This window comes from Notamacropus eugenii, chromosome 5 (genome assembly GCF_028372415.1).
Source record: "Notamacropus eugenii isolate mMacEug1 chromosome 5, mMacEug1.pri_v2, whole genome shotgun sequence".
Taxonomy (NCBI): domain Eukaryota; kingdom Metazoa; phylum Chordata; class Mammalia; order Diprotodontia; family Macropodidae; genus Notamacropus; species Notamacropus eugenii.
In genome coordinates, this window is record NC_092876.1 from 172,516,643 (window position 1) to 172,532,656 (window position 16,014).

The 16,014-nt window shown below is 39.7% G+C and overlaps 1 protein-coding gene across 2 annotated transcripts in view; it reads right to left on the minus strand.

Annotated features, from left to right (window-relative positions):
* FEZ1 (fasciculation and elongation protein zeta 1) overlaps positions 1-16,014 on the minus strand; it is an 80,127-nt gene that overhangs the window by 62,893 nt on the left and 1,220 nt on the right. Inside the window, exon 1 of one of the 2 annotated variants that reach the window (XM_072611470.1) lies at positions 4,164-4,324. The exons of the other annotated variant lie outside the window; for it this stretch is intronic. Coding sequence (XP_072467571.1) covers positions 4,164-4,185 — 22 coding nt within the window. The 5' untranslated portion in view covers positions 4,186-4,324. Of the gene's footprint in view, positions 1-4,163; positions 4,325-16,014 lie in introns of those variants that run through there. 2 annotated transcript variants of the gene reach the window in all.

Sequence of the window (16,014 nt, forward strand, 5' to 3'; positions counted from 1 at the left end):
CCACAAGTGCATGATGGAGAGGCCCTTCCCATCCCAGACTGAGAGTATACACAGGTATCCTCTGATTGCTTCTTGCTAACTTACTACATTGTGATGAAAAGATTTTTAACTGAGTATGAGTAGTGGAACTGACTGTGCATGGTGAAAAAAGACTTAAACAAAAGAGGATTGTCTTCCTTCTAGTTAGCTTTCAAGAGAGGAGGAAGAAATGCTATAAGCATCTGGGTACAGGAAGAGGTAATAGCAGGGACAACAGCTACCAACAGCTGCCTGATCTCCCATCCCAAGTACCATATAGCCATGAATACATGGTGCCACCTCGGTTTCTGTCTGTTCAGTATATATCACAGTGCTCAGGACATAATAGTTGCTTAATAAATGTTTATTGATTGATGGTTGTATTCTTTCTTGACCTTAGGTGAATGAGTATTAGAGACAGATGGACCAGGTTGTAACCTTATAAGCTTTGAAAGATCAGAAGAATCACCAGAGGTCCAGCAACTGGGGTCTATAGGAAAGTCAGCCAGTAACCACAGCAGCCAAGCCAGATGATGAGATACCCCTGAGGAGCAACCTGCTTGATACAGTCCAACGGCAAATCAATGCAGCGGTTGAGATGTGCATCCTGCTAGCAAGGGAACAAGCGCTCCCCTCTCTATGCCTCACCCAGAAGTAAACTTGGTAGTAAGAATGATTGAAAACCACCACTTTACGTCTCATCCACTCTCTCCTGGAAAGGAGATGGTGGAAGAGAGGAGGTCTCCAGTTTCACATGTTTGTACTAAACTTTCTTAGTAAACGTCCCTTTGTAAAAGCTAAGGGATGTTAATTGGTTGGTTGATATTGAAGAGAAATCATCTAGTTAGATGACACTGGAGAGACATTAACTGGTGAATTACATTGGGGCAAAACAACAGATGGAAGGAAGAATGATAGTCCTAGACAACTATCCCCAGACTGTGAAGGGGGATTCCTAGAACCATGAGGAGGAATGTAGCTCGCTGAGCTCTCAGAGCCTATATGCTACAAAGGCAAAGGGGTCTCCTCCACATGGCTGCTAACAGCCTAGACTGACTCTTAACAGGCAAACTCAGTTTTTTATGGAACCTCAGGAGACCAACCAATTGTTTTTGTTTGCTTGTGTTTTTTAACCAAGTACCAATTACCTCTTAGAAGTAATTCTAGATTCTTCACTGAATGGAAGATGATGATATGTTTTTACACAGGAATGAACCTAGTTCAAAATTTATTTCCATATATGGATATTTCAAAGAATGTCTAATCATTTGTAGATTTGAAAGGAAAGGTTTGCTTGCTTTTAATTTGAGTGAAGTATAAAGCTTTTGCATGAACAAAATCAATACAACAAGAATAAGAAGGAAAGAGGTAGATTGGGAAAAAAATCTTTATAATTAAATATCTCTGATAAGGGTCTGATATCCAACATATATAGGCAAGTAACAAAAACGTATAAGACTAAAAGCCATCCCTCAATACACAAGTGTTCAAAGGATATGAATAAGCAGTTTCAAAAGAAGAATTGCAAGCTACTAATCATGTGATAGAATGCTCCAATTCACAATAAACAGAAAAAGGCAGATCAAAATAACTGAGTTTTCAATCAATTGGCAAAGATTGACTAAAGATGGGAATAATCAATGTTGGAGGGATTGTGGAAAGATGGGCATATGCAGCAAGTTTCTCTGGTAAAGCTACAAGATACATGAGGAATTAATTCAAATTTATAGACTGAGAGTCGTTCCCTAATTGATAGTCTAAGGATATAAACAAGCAGTTTTAGAAGGAAGAAATCCAAATTACTGACAGCTATATTAAAAAATGCTCCAAATTGTTAACAATTAGACAAGTGCAAATTAAGCAACTCTGAGATTCTACCACACACTGATTTGATTGACAAAGATGATAAAAGAGGAAAATGATAAATGTTGGAGGAGCTGCAAGAAAATAAGGTAAAGTAATGCACTATTGATAATGCTATGAATTGTCCAGCCATTTTGGAAATCAATTTGAAACTATGCCCCAAAAGTCACTGAACTGTATACTTTTAACCCAGCACTAGGCCTATACCTAAAAAAAAAAAAAAAAAACAGAAAAAGGAAAAAGAAAAGGATCTACATATACAAAAATATTTATAGAAGGTCTTTTTGTGTTGGCAAAGAACTGGAAAATAAGGGGGTGCTTATCAAATGAGGAAAGGATGAACAAATTATGTTATATAAATGGAGTGCTCCTGGACCATTAGAAGTGATAAAAAGGATGGTTTCAGTAAAACCTTTACTGTACTGTATGAGCTGATACAGAGTGAAGCAAGTAGAACTAGGAGAATTTATGCAATAATAATAAGGTACAGACAACTTTGAAAGACTTAACTCTGATCAATGCAACAACTAACCATAAATCCAGATGACTAATAATGAAGCAAACTTCCTACTTCTTGATAGAGAAGTGATATATTTCAGATAGAGAATGAGATATACTATTTTAGACAGAGCTAATGTGGGAATTTATTTTATTTGACTATGTATACTGGTTACAAAGTCTTTGTTTTTGTTTTACCACATGGGAATACAGGGAGAAGGACAATGTAAGGAAGAGACAATAAATGCTTATTAATTAAAAAATAAAGTAATTTTTTAAAATAAGCATGGAAGGGAAGCATGGAATAGTGGGCAGAGCTCGATTCCTGCCTCTGACACATACTGACTATGTGTCAGTATGTGTAAGTCAATCTCTGTGCCTTAGGTAATTCTCTAAGACTTTAAGTTACAGAGCAAATGCTTATCTACAATGGTAGAGAAAGTTTCCTAAACCAATGAAATTATAGGTCTAGTCTAATACATTCATACACATACACATACACACACACACACACGCTGTTATGAAAATCAAAAAGTAATTCTATCTACAAAGCCAACATATCTTTATTCATTCAGCAGATTGCATCACACACATCAAGGTGACAATACATTTCCCTAAAAAGATTCTCAAGAGTTTACTATAGTTTGTCTGGTGTACTCTCTGAGAACCTAGAACCTCCTTATATTTGAACTTAGAATCTTTATCATATTTGTTACTTCCTTGGAATCATAGACTTAGAGCTGGAAGGGACCTTAGAAGTTGCCTAGACAATACCATCATTTTAAAGTTGAGGGATCTGAGACCTAGAGCACTGATCATATAGATATTAAGTGGCAGAGATAGGACTTAAGCCTAGGGCCTTTGATGCCAAACCTAGTACAGTTTTAAATTCATCATGTTGCATCCCCTTAACTGCATTATAAAGAGCCCTGTGGCTTGGCAGACAATTCCTTATTCTGGGTTCTACACTTCCAAAATCTGTCTCTAAAATAAAATTTGGTATGTCCCCAATTAACGATGGCAGAATGGAAAAATCAATGAACTGGGAGTTAGGACAGAAGGGCTCAAGTATGTCTTCCGCTCCTGTGTGATCTTGGACAGACCAACCTTTCTAAACCTCATTCTTCTCATCTGTAAGTCGAGATGATCTATAAACTCTTTTCTAGCTCTAATATTCTATGATATTGTAAAGTTATTTATTTCCAACACAGCCTTTCAAATGAGGCATATTAGGGTCAGTACTTTGGAGATAGAGGCAGTGAGAGCTTCCTCATCTCCCTGTCTCCCAGAGGAGGTGAGTCAGGGCACAGATTCTAAGGATGCTCGCAGACATGAAGCAGGATTGCTAACCACTCACATTTCTGCATCAGCTGCCCTGGCTGGCTTTCTCCCCAGAATCTCTGACACTCCATCCTCACTCCATCCTGCTTTAAAGATTTGCTTTTTTGTTTCAGGTATTTACCATTTTTTGTCAAGATACTTCATTCTGAGCCCTAGACATTGGTTTCAAAAAGTATAGGCGATTGACAACCAAACAAAAAGTATTAAGTTATCTGGTTTTGATGATAATTTAAACTTAATGTCAAAATCTACCCACGTTTCCTCAGCCTCAAGCCTCTGTTGCTAGCCTAACAAAGCTTTCCCATTGTTGTGCCCTTCTCAGTGGCTCAGGATAGGGGATGGGGAGGAAAATCCAAAAACGACCTCTGGTCTATACTCCTGCCCTGGGCTGCTTCCATCCTGGGGAAAAGAGCTGGGAGAGGTTTTCACAGAGTTGAACTCACCAGGGCTCCTCATAGGGGCCATCCAGGGAGATAAGGGACCAGCTGGCCATCTCTCTTCTTCCTTTTTCCTCAGCTGGATGGCAGCTTCCCTCCTCCACTCTGCTGCTCTCCCAACCCCCCCACCCCCACCTCACTGCTCACACTGCTACAGCTTCTCACATGGCAGCCTCGTTGCCATGCCAATAGGGTTCCCATAGTAACTGAGCAAGGGCTGCTGTATTCCCAAGGGCAGAATCATGCCTACCAAAGAGAAAAAGGGACCAATTGGTTCTAGGCCCCCAGAGGTAGAAGGGGACACTAGAGGGATGCGAAGGTGAATCTTGTGTTAATGATCTCATTTTGCTAGAAGAATTTGAACCAAAACCCTACCCATCCCACTTTCCCTTCATCCAAATTTGAGAGCCGGAGAAGTCTGGCACTTGCCCAAGTCTATTGTTTGGCCTGATGTGGGGTCCAAATAGGCGCCTCATTGTAAGGATAATGTTAATATGTAAATATGTTAATGTATCCAGTCTCTTTGTCTCACAAAGAAAATTGCAAAGTACCAAACATGCTCTCCCACCCTCCCCTCTCTGAGATATCATGTTGAAGCATCTGTTTTTCCTTCAAATGTCTGACCCCCAACTTGGACCATCTTAGATCACACAATAAATTTAGAAGCCACATTTCACTTTATTCAGAGCTCCTGATGGGCTAAACATCCCCCCTGCTTGTTTCAGATTCCTAAGTGGCTATACAAAATGCTAGGGCATTAGGCCTTAACAAGCTTCTGGCTGCTTAAAGTGAAAAGTGAAAGCAAAAACAAAAACAATTAGACTTGACCTTTTGTTTTCAACCTCTAGTTAATTTTTGAGAAGCCATTTTTTAGTTCTCTTTCAGTCCTTGGGGCTAAGCTACTTCAGATCTAAATTCCTAATTTTTACCTGTAACCAAGATTTTATTTCACTCATTTCTTAGGATTATAGGGTCATTGAAGATGAGTTCTAGAATCACCGATTTAGAGGTAGAAGAGACCCCTAAAGGCTACTTAGCTTAACTCGTTCATTTTACAGATGAGAAAACAGAAACTCAGAGAAGTGAAGGGATGTGCCCAGAGTCACACAATGACTAAGACATCTGGACCCAGCTCTTCCTATAGGTAGGTCCAGCAATCTGTCCACTATACCAGGTTACCCCTCAGTAACCACCTACTTCATTTTACATATTAGGAAACTGAGTTTCACTGAGGTTTAAATGACTTTTCCAAAGCCACACACATAGAACCAAAGGGAAAACAGGGCAAATCTACCAACAAAGCAAGAAAGAGAGTGGGTAGATAGCTTTCTCAGGCATTCCTCTGTAGGTTAAGTCCCTGAAATCCTTACCACATGGATGGCCCTGGGCAAGTCCTTCCTCATGGAAGCACAGATTCTGTATTTGGAAAACAGAATACTGTTCATCAGGTTGCCTATCTGCACTATTCTTGCTGTCTTATGATAGGAAGAGTAGCATAAAAACCTCAATGATATGGATTTCACAAGAGCAGGAAAAATTTGTACTGTATAAATTTAGTCTACATCTGTTTAATCAAACATTCTGAATCATGACCATTTTGATGCGAGATGTAAGTGAGACTGAAAGCCTACAAACACTATTTTTTGACCCATGTTATTTATCTACCTATCAATACTACCTTTTAATTCTTTTTTTCTTTCTCCTCTATGACCAAAAGCCCTCCTTTCTGGGCCTGCAGAATGGTTTTGCCAGTGAGTTAGCCCACTGGAGCTTCTATCTATGTAGTCAAGTCTTGCTAGATAAAAACCATTGTAGACATTTCAAGTGTAAAGTCTTATGCCATTAAGAGGGTTATGATATTGTCATCAGGCAGGGTTGTACAACTTTTCAGCCTCAGTTCCTTATATGTAAAACGAAAGGCCCAGGTTCAATGCCCTATACACCACCTTCCAGCCTATGAACTAAAATGTACAAAAGAGACACATGGCAGATTGAGTTCTTTATGCCAACGGTACTCCTTAATATTGAGGGATACTAATCCCCTTCCCTGTACCCTCCAGAATCAGAGCAAGAGTTGTATTATTCTTGATCCAACAGCAGCCCTGGGGCCCTGAAGCCACTTGAAGCCATTGGTTAACTGCTCAGCCTGGGCCCCAGCCCCATCTCTTGACTCTATGTCTTTACTTTGGCTCTTCGGTGCTTGAGGTATTCTCCCTCATGTCTCTGCCTCCCAGCTTCCTTCAGTTCTCAGATCAAATCCCACTTTCCTGGCACCCCTTAAAGTCAACGTCTTCCCTCTGTGATTATCTCCAAGTTATCCTTTTTTATATCTTGTTTATATATAGTTGTTTGTATGTTGTCTCTCCTCATTATGATGTGAGCTCCTTGAGTGCAGGGACTATTTTTAACCCTTTTTTGCGTCCCCAGAGTTTAGCACATAGTGCATGTGGCATTGTACCCACAGTACATCGATACACAGGAAACATTTAGTAAATGCTGGTTGACTGACCCTCCCAAAAAATCCCAAAACTAAATTTTAAAGGATTGAGCATGGTGGCACCATGCCCATTAATCCTTGCTTCCAGAAACACTGAGTCGAGTATACACTTAAGTTCAGAAATTCTGAGCTTCAGCAGGGCTAAAGCTGATCAAGTGTCCACATTGAGTCTGGTATATATTACAATCCGCTGTTTGCATAAGAGTTTCAGTTGGCTGAAAAATTTCCAGACTATTAGAGGAAGAGGTGAAGAGGGAGTATGGAGGACAGACTACTCAAAGGCACAAAGATAGAAGATGGAGTGTCATGTGCAAGGAACAGTAGTAAGAAGGCCAATTGACTGGATTATAACATTCAGGAAAGGAGAAAGCATATGAGAAAACTGGAAAAATAAGTTGGGATCAGGTTGTAAAAGGCTTAAATGCCAAACAGAAGAGGTTATATTTGATCCTAGGAATAATAGGGAATTTCCGGAGTTTGAGTAGGGAGTGGCAGGGTCAGAACAATAATTTGGGAAAATTACTTTGGTATTGGAGAATGGTTAGAAGGGAAAGCCCCAAGGCAAGGAGACCAATTAGGAAGATAATACAATAATCAAGGCAAGAGGTGATAAAGGTACAAACTAATGGTGGCCTTGTAAGTAGAAAGCAGATGAAAGTGAGAAACATGCTGTAAAGACCAGAAATGACAAGATTTGGGGACTGACTGGTGAAGCAGAGTGAACTGTTGAGCATAAAGCCAAAGGTGTGAACCTGGGGGACTAGAAGAATGGTGCTACTGGGGAATGGAAAGACATTTGGAGTGTGATGATGATTAATGTACTAGGTCTGAAGACTTTATTAAGAAAGTCCATGACTAGAAAAGTATCAAAGCAAATTTCACTAAAAGTCACAAAGGTCCACAAGAAAGAAGCCAGGACTGGAAATAAGGGAAACTAGGTTCTAGTTCTGACTGTATCATTAACTCTCTGTTCTCTTAGATATGTCAGACAATCAGATCTGGAAAGGACCTTAGAAACCACGTTGTCTAACTTCCTCACTTTCTAGATTGTGAAAGGGAAGCTCAGAGAGCTTAAACAATTTGTTCAAACTCATAAAGATAATTAGTGGTGTAAATGGACTTCAAGGGAATCCCCATTGTCCACTAAATAACAGATCAGTCACCATCTTTGCTTACAAGGCCTTGTAGCTTCAAGCTATTTTTCCAGGATTATTACATGGTCTCATCTTACAGACCTTCCTCTCCTCCAAACTATTCTTCTCACATCTGTAAGATTTGTTTTCCTTATAGTTATTTCCTTCCTTATGCCCACATTAGTTTCTTCTCAAAATCCCTGGGTTCCTAGGATCATAGACTGAGAGACCTAAAGGATGATACTATATCCCATCAATAGTTCCTCATTGCTGATGTAATGAAATACTAACTTTCCAGTCTAACATTCAAGGACCCCCACAATCTGGTTTCAGCCTATCTTTCTAGGCTTACCTTGCACATATTTCCCTTCATATTCTCCATGTTTTAAGCAAAGTAGACAATTTACCATCCTTGGTGCATTTCCTATCCTTTCCTGACTTCATACCTTTGCCAGTGTTGTTTCCTATTCTTAGAACATCCTTTTGGCCATCCACATCTACCCTCATTCCTCTATCAATTACCCCTATTCCAAACCCAAATTCCTACACTCTTTTGAAGTCTAACTCAAATATCATTTCCTCTAGAAAGTCTTCTGTGGAACCATATCTCTGATTATATCAGTATGAGGAACTCCCAGGATATAAATGCACTCCACAGATGTAGTTTTCTCATCTTCATCATGCTTTGAAACCTTTTCTAGTTACAGAATATTGCTAACCTGCATTAGTGAAAGGAATCCCCTATGCCAATGAAGTCACAGGTCAATACACACACATACAAATTATTTAATTTTTTTCCCTTGCATGGAATTTAAATCTGCTACTTTGCCCATTGCTCCTAGTTTTGCCTTCTGGAGCAGAGAAGAACAAGTCTAATGGCAGCTTGTAGTTTTCCTTAACCAAAAAGAAAGTCATTGGTTTAACTATCCAATTAGAGAGTGTAATATCTGAATTTTCCACCAGGTGGAACCCTACTCAAGCCACCAGCCAAGTGGTCTTGTTGGAGTCTCTTTGGCAAATGGATGAGAGAGCTTACCAAAGCGCTACAGTATGCCTAATAACCACAAAAAGGTACTTATTCTGCAAATTTCTATGCCATATAATTTCATGGGGAGGATTAAACATATTAACTCCACACCAACTTTAGAATTTAGCTGGAGAGATGATATGGAACATTACTCAAAAACATTAAAAAGTTGAAATCTATGTCTCTGGAGACCTAACCCAGCATGGGAAAGGAAAGAAAAGAACATTTATTAAGTGCTTACTATTTGCCAGGCACTGAGCTAAGCAGAATATCATCTCTCACAAAATTGATACCCCTCAATCACAAGGTCCTCAACATGCTAGGGCTAGAGTTCATTAAACATTTCAAGAACCAAAGGAAAAAGACCAAGTGCTCCTTCATGGAGCCATCCGACTTCAATAGCTCCCAAAATCATTCCAATATGCCCTCCCAGTTCTTTGAAGGTGATAAGAAAAGTTCCTGACCTCTCTTACCGCCTTATCCAAAGATTTTTTTAAAAAGAGAATAAGCGGGGAGGGTTGTGTCTAGGACAGTAGAAATTATACTGAGGGAAAACAGAAGAAACATGATGGAAGAAAACTGTTCTCTTCTAGCTAGGAAGATACCATTCATTTCTGAGTTCCTCAGTTATCTGAGAGACAGATAACTGATAACAAGACCAGCTTAACTTAAAAGTTTGTGCACACGCGTTTTTTTTTTCCTGAGAGAGCAAGTTGTTAAACATTCACCGTATTTCAAAAATACTCTCAAGATTTCTCAGTTGCCAAATCTAAATGCCTCATCCTTCTTGACTTCTTTGCAGCTTTTTATTCTGATGACCACCATATTCCTCCCTTGTCTTCTGAGACACTGCTCTCTCCTGTTCCTTCTACTGTCTGTTTCTTCTCTATTTCATTTACTAAATCATCACCTTCTCCTTTTCCACAGGGCTTTGTCTTGGGCCCTCTTCTTTTCTCTCTCTATATGTTCTCTGACTTCCCATGGTTTTAAGTACTATCTCAGTGTAGATGATTCTCAAATCTATATGTTCATTTCTAGTTTCTATCTTGGACTCCAGTCTCACCTTAATCAACTACCTTCTGGACACATATTTCCAGAATTCCCACAGATATGTCAAATTCCACAAGCCAGAAGTGAAACTATTTTTATTTCTAAAGAAAAAATCAGTACTTTGTATTTTGAGCACAAGCCTAGCAGAGACAAATTTAAATTATAGTATTTCTAAACAAAGAGAAATGTTCACAATAAAATTAAACATAGCTACTGTACAGAGGTCAGGTGAAAGTTCAGTTAACAGTTTTGATTCATCAAACAAAACAATAGTCAACTTTTGGTAGGCCCTAAAACCTTCTTTAACCTTCTTTGGATCCTTCTTTAACCACTCTTTCTAAGACAGAAATTCTTAAACTTTTTGGTATTAAAGACCACTTTGGCAGTTTGGTGAAATCTACGGTTTCCTTTTCAGTCAGTCAACCAATCAATATTTATTAAGTACTCACTATGTGTCAGGCACTATTAATAGATAGGAAGGCATACAACAAAATACATCAAATTACAATAAAATCAAAAATATTGAAATGTAGTTGGAAAAGATATGAAATACAAATTTACAGACCTTATGTTTGAGAACCTATACTTTAAGGATTCTCCTTTCTGCTTGGTTAAAAGTTAACTCAAGAGATACCTCTCAAAAGACTTGTTGTTCAGTCATTTTCAGTTGTGTCTGCCTCTGTGACCCCATTTGGGGTTTTCTTGGCAAAAATATCAGAATAGTTGACCATTTCCTTCTCCAGCTCATTTTACAGATAAAGAAACTGAGGCAAATAGAGTTAAGTGACTTGCCCAGAGTGCATAGCTAGTAAGTGTCTGAGGCTGGATTTGAAGGAAAATGTCTTCCTAACTTCAGGCCCAGCACTCTATCCACTGAGCTACCTAGTTTCCCTTTAAAAAAAAAAAGCAGAGAAGAGGGCAGAAGGAAGTTCTGAAGGAAGCACAGATAGGCAGGACAGTTTTGAAAGTAACATGTAGAATTTATTATGTACTTAAAAACCCCCAAGCTATATGAAATGAATATTTGAGGTTTCATAAAGAACCTCTTTTTTTGGTGTTGTACTATACTTATGAAAATTCGGGGTGGGGGGGGTGATGTTTAAATTAAGAATAATTTTTAAAATATCTTCCTAAGGCATAAAGTCTAACTATGTCAATCTCCGGCTCCTTATCAAGACTGCTCATTGCTTCAAAAATAGAGTAAAAACTCCTCAGCCTAGCATTTAAGGCTTTCCATAATCCAGCTCATAATTTACTTTTCCATATTTGACTAGTAGCTGTATCACCATATGCCTGGAATGAACTCCCTCCTTATTTTCTCCTTTTCTGTTTCTTATTCCTTCTCCTCCTCTTCCTCAATGGATACTTATTACACAATTACAATGTACCAGGGACTGTACTAAGTGCTGGAAATGCAAAAAGGCAAAAACATGGTCCTTACCTTCAAAGAACTCACCTTCTAATGAGGGAAGCTGTCAAGTTGCAGTTGTTCAGTTATGTCTGACTCTTCATGATCCCAGTTGGGGTTTTCTTGGCAAATATACTGAAGCAGTGTGCCATTTCCTTCTCTAGCTCATTTTACAGATGAGGAAACTGAGGCAAACAGGATTAAGTGACTTGCCTAGAGTCACACAGCTAGTAAGTATCTGAGGTCAGATTTGAACTCAGGAAAAGGAGTCTTCCTGGCCCTAGGTCCAGCACTGTAGCAGACAGCCTGCGTTCCTACACGGCTCTGTGATGTGGTGAAGAAGAAAGACACCAGAGGCGGGAGAAGTAAGACACCAGAGGCAGGAGAAGAAAGACCAACTCCGTTTATTGATCTGAGGGTCAGGGTATTTATAGACAGAAACTGCAAGCCTATGTGACATTCTACTTGTCTCCTGCCCTAGTGATTTAATCAGTCTTATCTTAGAGACTGTGAGTCTAGAGGGCATCTATTTTACATATCCCTTGTTTTCTGTAATTCTCTTGTTTGTCTCACAGAGACAGCAACTTCTGGGGGCTTGGAGAGCCATTCCGGATGATAACAAGCACAGTCTCAAAGAACAGTTTCCCCGAAGGTCTATCCTTATCTTGTCAAAGTCACTCCACCCTGGCCCTCAACACAGCACTTCAACATACAAGTATTTACAAGATATGTACACATATTTAGCCATAGAGATACAAGTCATGCATCTATATGACAGCACGTATATATTGCAACAGCTAGGTGGCATAGTAGACAGAGTGATGGGCCTGGATTCAGAAAGACTCCTCTTCCTGTGTTCAAATATGGCCTCAGATACTAGCTATGTGATCCTGGGCAATTCAGTCAACCCTGTTTGCCTTAGTTTCTGCATCTGTAAAATGAACCGGAGAAGAAAATGGCAAATCACTCCAGAGTCTTTGCCAAGAGGACCCCAAACAGGATCACAAAAAGTTGGACACGAATGGAAATGACCAAACAAAAACAATAACAAAGATACGTATCAGTCATCCTTTGCACTAAAAGAGGATGATGTTGGAGTCAAGATGTAGTGTCTTTGACTGTGGCTGATCAATCCAATATGAATTTGGAAGACTCTACCCTAGGTTGAGCACAAAGAGTCCATTGAGCATTTTGGATGGAGATATCTCTAGATTTTCACATCTCATGCTTCCTTTACGGTGCTGCGATTCTGCTTTGCTCATAGTACACTGCACCTTCTTTGATTCAGTTATATCATGCTGGGAGAGCCTGTTTCAGCATCTCTCATGTCTCACAATTAGTACTGAAGTTCTTCAGAGAAACCCTGAGAGTGTCCTCGTTGCTTCTTTTGACCTTCCTATGAGCCTTGCCTTGCTCAAGTTCCGCATAAAATAGTCTTTTAGGTAAATATCCTTTGGGCATTCAAACAATGTGGCCATCCCATTAGAGCTGGGCTCTCTTCAGTAGTTTGAATGCTTAACAACTCAAGAGAGGATCTTAGCATCAAGTACCTTCTCTTGCCAAGTGATCTCAGAATCTTCCCAACATAATTCAAACGCAAGTAGTTCAATTTTCTGGTATGGCGCATTGTCCAAGTTTCACAGTGTACCACAGTGAAATCAACGTAATAGTTCTATAGACCTTCAGTTTGGTAGACAGCCTAACACCTCTTCTCTCCCACACTTTCCTTCAGAGCCTCCCAACCACTGAGCTAGCTCTGGCAATTCATGCATCAAGCTTATCATCTATGTGTGACATCCCTGGGAAGAATCCTGCCAAGGTACGTGAACTTATCCAAACTTCTCCATTTGCTGTAACTAACGGTTCCTCGTATGGATAGTGTGGTGCTGGCTGGTGGAGCACTCTTATTTTCTTGCTATTAATCATCAGGACAAAATAAGCACAAGTGGCAGAGAATGGAACCACACTCTTGCATCTCGGCCTCAGAGGCTGCATTGTGTGCACAATCACAATCATCTGTGAACAAAAAGTTGTGCACCAACTCTGCCTCCACTTCAGCGTTGCCTTGTAGTTTTTGGTGACTTGATGCCACTTTTTGTCCTAGTTGAAGGAATCCTACAACATTGCCAAAAACATCAAGCACAGAGCCTGGCTTCTCTCTGTTAGTGATTGTGAAAGTGAAAATATTGTCCTTTATCCAGAACCTAATTAAACTTGCCATCATGAAACTGAAGTACAATACTAATGTACATCTCCAGGAAACCAGACTTCATGATCTTCCACAAGCCTTCATGACTGACGGTATCAAAGACTTTGGTCAGATCAACAAACATTATGTACAGACCTTTGTTTTGCTCCTGGCATTCTCCTGGTGTTGACAGGAAGGAAATACCATATGGAGTGTTCCTTGTCCCTTTCTGGAGCTACACTGGCTTTTGGGTGGATGACCATCTTTCAGGGGAAGAGAAGCCTATTAAAGAGGACTCTGACAAGAATCTTGCCAGCAGTGACTAAGAGAAAGACACCCTGCCCCATTCCCACCATGATTGTCACAGGACAATCTGTTTTTTTCTTTTCTTTTATAGAGATGGACAATGGAGGCATCCTTGATCTCCTGGGAACTGCATATAACCCAGAAGATTTCAGTCAACCTCTGTATGAGCAGTGGACTCCTTCCTTGTCTGCTGGGATGGTGATTGCACTTGGCTAAGCAAATTACAAATTTTATCTCATTTGATCCTCTCAATTAGGTAGTTGTGAGGATCCCAACTACTGTCCTGCTAGGTGTTACATCAATCAGAGTTGCTAATTCTTTCATAGTTTTGTCTTTACCATAATGTTGCTATTTATAAATTGTTCTCCTGTTTCTGCTTTTTACTTCACTCTACATCATATCATACAAGTCTTCCCATGTTTTTTCTGAAGTCATCATTTCTTTCATCATTTCTTACACCATAATAGTATTACATCACATTTATATGCCATATCTTATTTAGTTATTCCCCAATTTATGGGTCATCCCCCTCCTATTCCCATTTTTTGCCACCTTCAAAAGAGTTATGAATATTTTTGTATATCCTTATTCAGTGTTTCTTATGCTTAGTACTAATTCCCTCCTTAATCAACCCTCCCTCTACTTTTCCTTCTCCCTTGAAATATGATGTGTAGAATAGACTTGTTTGTTTTGTCAGTTTTAAGGTAGTTTTAAATTATTTCTTTTTGACCTGTTTTCTAGGTCTGTTGTTTCTGCTATGAGATACCTTAGATTTTCTTCTATTTTTCTCCAGCCTTTTGACTTTTTTTATTTGTATGTTTTCTCCTGGAGTCATTGGCTCCTACTTGGTCCATTCTAATTTTCAAGAAGTTTGTTACTTGGGCAAAGTTTTGTACATCTTGTGTCAATCTGTTAATTTCTTTTCCAATTCTTTCTTCCATGGCTCTCATTTCTTTTCCAATTATTTCTTCTAGTGCTCTCATTTTACATACATAAATTTTTTTTAAACTTAAAAAAAGAATCAACTTCTTGTTTCATCTCTTCCAGGAATTCTAACTGAATTTGTGCCCAAGTTGTGTTTTACTTTGAGGTTTTGCTTGTAGATGTTTTGAAGTTCTACTTTTCTAAGTTTGTGTTCTGAGCATCCCTGTCAACATAATAGCTGTTAATGATGATATTCTTTTTTGTTCATTGTCTCATTCTTCCAGCTTCCTTCTTGGACTTTGAACTTGATTTTAGGGGTGGATCTTTCATACTTCTCTAGGGAACATCTGGGCTAGTTCTGTTGTCCAGGGGTATTGAGTTACATTATTTCAAGATCTCAGGAACAGCCCAAGAAGGGGATTTGCAAGCTCTAGGTGGGAGTGCTCTGATCCAGGGCAGTCTGATTGCTTTCCTACTGATCCGAGCTCTGCAAGTTCCTGACCTGAGTTTTGGCCTGGGCAACAATAGATTCCTGTTAGACTTAACCCTCGACAGTCAACTGGAAAGTTTTGCTGGTTTAAAATGACAGAATTGCATGCTTCCTTTGGTCTAGGATTCCTTTTCTGGCTTTTCCTCTACAGGATTCAGACTAGGCTAGAAGCTAGAACTGAGATCCTGTTCTTCTCCTGGGATCTGAACCACACAGCTGTTACTGGCTTTTGATGCTCCTTCTCCCAACTCAATGCCACTCACTCTAGTTAGGTGATGCAGTGGGTAGAACAGGGGTCTGAAGTCTGGAAGACATGAGTTGAAATCCAGCCTAGTAGTTGCTCTAGCTGTATGATTTTGGGCAAGTCACTTAACCTTCCTTTGCCTTAGTTTCCTAACGCTAAAATTGAGATAATAATAACACCTACCTTCCCAAGGTTGTTGTGAGGATCAAATGAGATATTTGCAGAGTTCTTAGCACAGTGCCTGGCATATAGGAGGTGCTTAATATATTCTTATTCCCTTCTCTACTACCCCATACCCCTCTGTCCCCTTCCTCGGTCCACTTGGGATTTGTGACCTAGCTAAAACTGCATAGTGGGCAATAAAGCTGTCAGTTGTCACTTTTTCCCACTGTAGCGTCCAGGTATAGGTTTGGAGGTGCCTCATATTGGCCTGGGACTCCCTTTTTTAGTCGGTACCTGCAAGCTACAAATCTGGACCGGAAAAATGACTCCTTGCGGCTTTTTCTGGGGTCTTTCCATCGGATTCAATTCCACACTGCATTTTCTGGGTCTGTTGGGAGGGAGGGGAGCTCACTCCGCTGCTTCCTGCT